Source organism: Typopeltis vanoorti, chromosome 13 (genome assembly GCF_054136105.1).
Source record: "Typopeltis vanoorti isolate ZY-2024b chromosome 13, IOZ_Tvanoo_1.0, whole genome shotgun sequence".
NCBI lineage: Eukaryota > Metazoa > Arthropoda > Arachnida > Uropygi > Thelyphonidae > Typopeltis > Typopeltis vanoorti.
This window is the reverse complement of record NC_143561.1, coordinates 102,821,937-102,827,635: the sequence shown is the minus strand read 5'-3', so window position 1 is coordinate 102,827,635 and position 5,699 is coordinate 102,821,937. Positions and strand designations below refer to the sequence as shown.

Below are 5,699 nucleotides of genomic sequence, written 5' to 3'. Positions count from 1 at the left end.
ATATGTACATATATCTTTCATGTATATCATGAGGAGCTGCAAGGTTAGACATGGTACAGTAGTATGTTATACATATATCTTTCATGTATATCATGAGGAGCTGCAAGGTTAGACATGGTACAGCAGTATGTTATATGGAGGCAGTTTGGAATTTGGTACAGTATTAACCTAATGATTATTGTGACAAGGACAATGTAAAAGATGTCATAATCAATAAATGCTTTGTAGTTGCTAGCAAAATTACTGTCATTTCACTTGAAACTGGTGACTAGACATGATAACTGATTCCACACCAGATATTAGATGTAAGTTGTATTGAAGTATAACTATCACACCACTGGTTATACATGATGATATTTAATGTGTGCTTTATATGAAAAATAATACACACCAAATACCACATTCCTGATATCTAATAAATAAACTGTATATTATCATGCTCATATTACAGTGTGCATATATAGATAATTAAAGAATAAAGCATTTTTTAATTAAATGGCAATAATAGCAGAAATTACTGTTTTCTTCTGGGTTGTCCATGCACGATACATAAAATACCATATTTCTGAGGCCTGAAACATTTGCGATTCCTATAGTTAATACAGATAAAAAAACAGACTAATACAGTATATTCTTGATATCTAATAAACAAATTGATATACAATTTAGTTGCGAATGATTTCTTTATCTTCATAGTTTTAACCTGCACATATATGTAAAATGAAGCCTGGCTATGATAGTGAAACTATTTTAGTGAAATTATAAGACGCTTTCAATCTTGTCAGGTTATAATGAAAATGTTAAGTTATAGGCTTATCAATAACAAAATATTCGAGAAATGAATTTTTTTTTTTTTTCATGAATCATCCTTAAACATGCCATACTTTTAGGACATTTTTATAATCCCTGCCACAATCATGGAGTTCTACAAAAATTTGAATCCCTTATCCCATTATAAGTATTATCATTAAAAAAAAAGTAAACATTAAATCATTACCTTATTTTGTAACTTTAATAATTACATATAATATTCATACTACAATATTTTGAAATTGAAAGATTAAGCAGATTGGATTTACATGCACGGAGCTATATATATATATATTTCATTAAGAATTTAAAAAATTCTCCTCTGACACCTTGTTATTTCCCAGAAGGTAGAACATTTTTACTCCTAACTTTTTGAAAACTAATATGCAGTTGTTCTCCACTCTTTTCCACCAGCAGCTGAGTGTAATTCTGCCAGAATACCAGATGAGAAGGTGATAAGAATAAGGCACACAACTTCTGTATCTTGCATTTCCTAATCTTAACTAGTATTAGTGTATGTATATATGTTTTATACCCAGTTTTTCTTTATTGCAGAATTAAAACCAGAGTCCTTCTATGAAGAAAAGCCTTACTTGCCTCTACAAAGATTAGTAATTTCAAGAACCAGCTGAAAAGATCTGGATAAATTTAGTTCCTCTAGTCAAGTCACTAGAAACTAACAATTCTACTGATCTAGTGTTATGGAAGTTACCATGAGGCTATGCAGGCAGTTGACAATTTTAAAGAATTTTAAAATAGGTAAATATGCAGTATTTCTTATCTAGAAACAAAAATTAAAGATGAGTTTATAAAAATGCTTTAATCAATGGATGCTTTCAAATTGAGGGATTGTTTAGGATTAACATTTAAGCTGCCAACTTGTTTTACTAGTTGGAAAACTAATGCTCAATTTTCAAAAGAAAATATGTGCCACATCTGCAGAGACAAACTAACTCATACTTTAAAAGATTGACAAGACTAAGATGCTTCTAGCATCCTTTGCAGCCTGGCTGCACACCATTTTAAATCCATTATTTTTTTATTCCCTCTCCCCAATACTAGCAATACAGCCAAGAAAGAATTAATATTTGCAACATAATGAGATATTTCAAATTCAGTGAAAAAAATAAATAAAATGATAAATAAATAAAAATTTATTAAATTTTATAACTAGTATATATATTAAAAATATTATATTATTAATTAATCAATATTTTCTTTATTGAAGATATAACATTTAAAATTACATTATTTTATACAATGTTTTTGAGTATTTTTGAAATTGCTTTGTAAGCCAGACAGAATTTTTAAATCAATTCTACGGATCTGCAGTCGGTTTCCCATGTTTTGTGTGATTCAAGAATTTATAAAAACGTTTTCATAAAGATAAATCTGTGAAACAGTTCTGATGTGACAACATTCTAGTATAACCAAAAAAAGTACATGTATGACATGATTTAAGGATGGTCCTTTAGGTGCTTAATTTCAAATTATATATGTGCAGATCACAGTAAAGCATTTACTCAAGTGAAACAACTTTTAATTATGCACCTCTCTCTCTTCTCTTTTATAATTTTTTTGGAATTTATTATATACAATTTCACTGCGCCAGGAACAACAGCAAGCTGTAATAAGCAGATAAGAAAGATATATCATATGCACTTTGTAGAAAACCAAAAAAGAGGCTTAAAAGCACTTTTCAGTTTCCTGAATGTGAAAGATGAATTAGATATTTAATAAGTTAATATTACACTAAAGATTAAAAGATTGGGTACAACCAACTTTAAATTTTTATATCTTTAGAATTTCTAGCTTGGTTATAAGTAGATACTAATCCTAAAGCTTTGGTTTTGCTTTCCACTATAAAATCTCTTTTTATTGGCTCATTATTTTAACAATGAATTATATTATAAATCATAATTTTCTTGACATTATATTAAATACAATATAAAATGCTAATCAATTTAAAACTCAAATAGCTGTAACAATAATCATTTTCACTATATGTACACTATAATTATTTCTAATAAAAATATCTTTTATTTACATTTCACCTACTTATTTGACCGAGCAAGTATAAAACAGTCTGCAATTTATTTTACAAATACCTGTGTGGATATAGATGTCCATGAAATCTATTACAACATATACATCAGCCACAAATTAATAATAATAATAGTAATAATAAAAATCACTGAGTGGACGAAGTGTTACCATACCGAACAACTATGCAAAATAATTTTTCAAAATGCTTTACATATGGTTCACATTGTTCTCCTGGTTGAAACTGTGGGGATCCTCTGAGCCTTATATTTCTCTGCTCAAAAAATTTAAAAACAGCATAAAATATTGATGAATCATTGGTATTTTTAGCTGCAGCAAGAAATTTATTAGCAGAAATAGAATCAATATTTCCAGTGCTTCTTATAAATCGTAATGCTGGCAAGATTTGTTGCTGTGAAAGAAGTACTTCAATTATTTGTTCATTGGCAGTACCCAATCTTTTTAACATGTCAAGAGCAAGCTGGTGGGCTGGCGGATATGAAGGCTGCAGGGATAACATGAGGCAGGCAAGCTGTTTGGAGTCACTAAGAATATGATACTGAATAAACTGATGGAGTTGATAAAAACACCTGTGACTGACCAAAGTGCTAATCAGAAGTTCACACAAATAATGTTGAACTTGAAGATTATGCTGAGTTAATGAGCGTATATATTCCATTAGTACTGCAACAACAAATTTATAATTGATGCCCAAATTCTCTTCAAATACTGTAAACACTGAAAACATTTCTGACTGATCAATTACTGCCATTTGTTTTCTTAAATCAGCTGCCACAGTACCCTGAGCAGATTTAGAATCTATGTAATTTCTGTACACGTGATTTAATTTATCAAATATTTTAGCCAAAACAGGAAGTGGCAATTGTCTTTCTTGTAACAGTCCCTCTTGAAAAACTTTTAAAATCACAGGTTTTGAGTTCTGACGAGGAAGTAAAAAATCTATAAGAAGTCCCTTATCTGCTATCATATCCTTCAAAGGCTCTAAGTGAAGCTGAATATACCATAAACATCCAAGTTTTGCATCTATAATAATATTTGGCTGAAATACAACCCAGTTAGGAGAATATAATTCACAGTCAATTTCAGCAGTTTCTGATGCTAAATGGGTTGGCACCGTGAGAACCTTTAACATAAATGGCTTTATAGGATGGGGCGGAACAAGTGGACAATGATAAGTAACATAACCATCAGTTTCACCTGGCAATTTAATATCAAACAGCAGTGACTTTTTAGAAGCCTGATGGTGAACAATAACCAGATCATCAATGATATTAATGGCAAATCGTCCACTCATATCTAGTTTTAAGATATCAGTTTTGCGTGGTGGACCATCCTTCTGGAGGGTGTATATAACAATTTCTGCTCCGGGAGTGCCTGGGGCACGAGGCTGATGTCGAAGCACAATTATTCGAGTCTGGTTATAAATTGTCGCCAGAGTAACGTCTCTGTCAAGAAGACCCAACTTATACTTTGGAACTGCAGGAAGATCTACTTCAAATTTTGAAAGTCGCAACACAGTTCCTGGCTTGAACTGGAAAGGATGCATAATGTTACCAAATGACCCAGAAGAAACTAATAACAGGGTACTTTCCGGTTGATAAACATACCAGTTTATAGACACACTGAACGTCTTCATTAGTTTTAATATTTTTTTGTCAGCGAGTACTTGATAGAGTTCAATACCGTGATCGGTAACGAAGACTATTTCATTAACAGATGTCCACACGAATCCCACTATTTTGGCCGTTTTTCCTTTACACATTTGTGAATATTCTACAACATCTATATCATCTGCAAAGTTCATAAACTCAACGGATTTATGACTCCTCTGAATAGCTAATACTTTCATGTCTGGAGAAAATTTAATCGAATTCAATTCACCTTTATCTTCCATTCGGAAGTGAATAGCTACCTTCTCATCCGGTCCTTTGACAACAACGCCAGTTGCACCCCCCGAACGCACCGAAAACACATGCTGATTTGCATCATCAAAGAATACATTCGACAATTTACTTACAGGTTCAAATCTAACAGGATTAGGGCAAAGTTCTAGAAAATACTGGAACTGCTTGTCATCTTTCGCCTCCATAATAGCGACAACATGGGAAAATTAACAATACTGCCATCTACTGGTGTGCATATGTTCCTTTTATCAATAATATTTTACTGCAGGTTATTGAAATATCCCAAAACTATTTCATTAAAAATAGCCACAAATGAGCTTGTATTAATTTCAAATTGGTTCATCTAATGCACTTTATTTTATGCGATGTGTTTTAAAATACATCGTCTAACGTCTGTCAAACAGAATTTGCTGAGCACTTTTAGGAACGAAATGAAGGAATTTTAGGGGTGAACGAAATGATCATAACCCATATACCACTGCTAGCAAATCTTTTGTATTTGCAGAAATTCATTATGTCCAGAATACTTTGAAAAATGTTTCCAGAAATTTGTTAAGCTTCAATAAGACAGGCTCCAGGTAACTCTCTGGTCCACATTTACTAACAGTATGGAAAAATGTCGGTCTGGGATGATTCAGTATGTCATGTTTCAATCAATTCTCTGAAGAGAATCTGTCAAACATTAAACAATAGGCAGAACGTCCCTATGTCCACTTATTTCTGCAAGATGGGTTTCTGTGAATTTGTGTAAACATTTAGATTCACTTCCTATATTTAACTCCTTAACATACAAAGACGTCTGTTTCACCTCTTTTGTTTATTGCACCAAAATTGATTTTGAATTTTGATTTCACATATAAATACAACCGAATATAGATGCTATACAATCTTGTGCCTATTTCCTTTCAGCCGAGAAAAGTT

The 5,699-nt window shown here is 31.7% G+C and overlaps 1 protein-coding gene across 1 annotated transcript; it reads right to left on the bottom strand.

Annotated features, from left to right (window-relative positions):
• Positions 1 to 341: 341 nt before the first annotated feature.
• On the bottom strand, positions 342 to 4,963 carry Bulli (regulator of MON1-CCZ1 complex protein bulli). The gene has a single exon (XM_090402652.1). The coding sequence runs from the start codon at positions 4,961 to 4,963 to the stop codon at positions 3,002 to 3,004; it is 1,962 nt and encodes a 653-aa protein (XP_090258778.1). The 3' UTR covers positions 342 to 3,001.
• Positions 4,964 to 5,699: the final 736 nt, after the last annotated feature.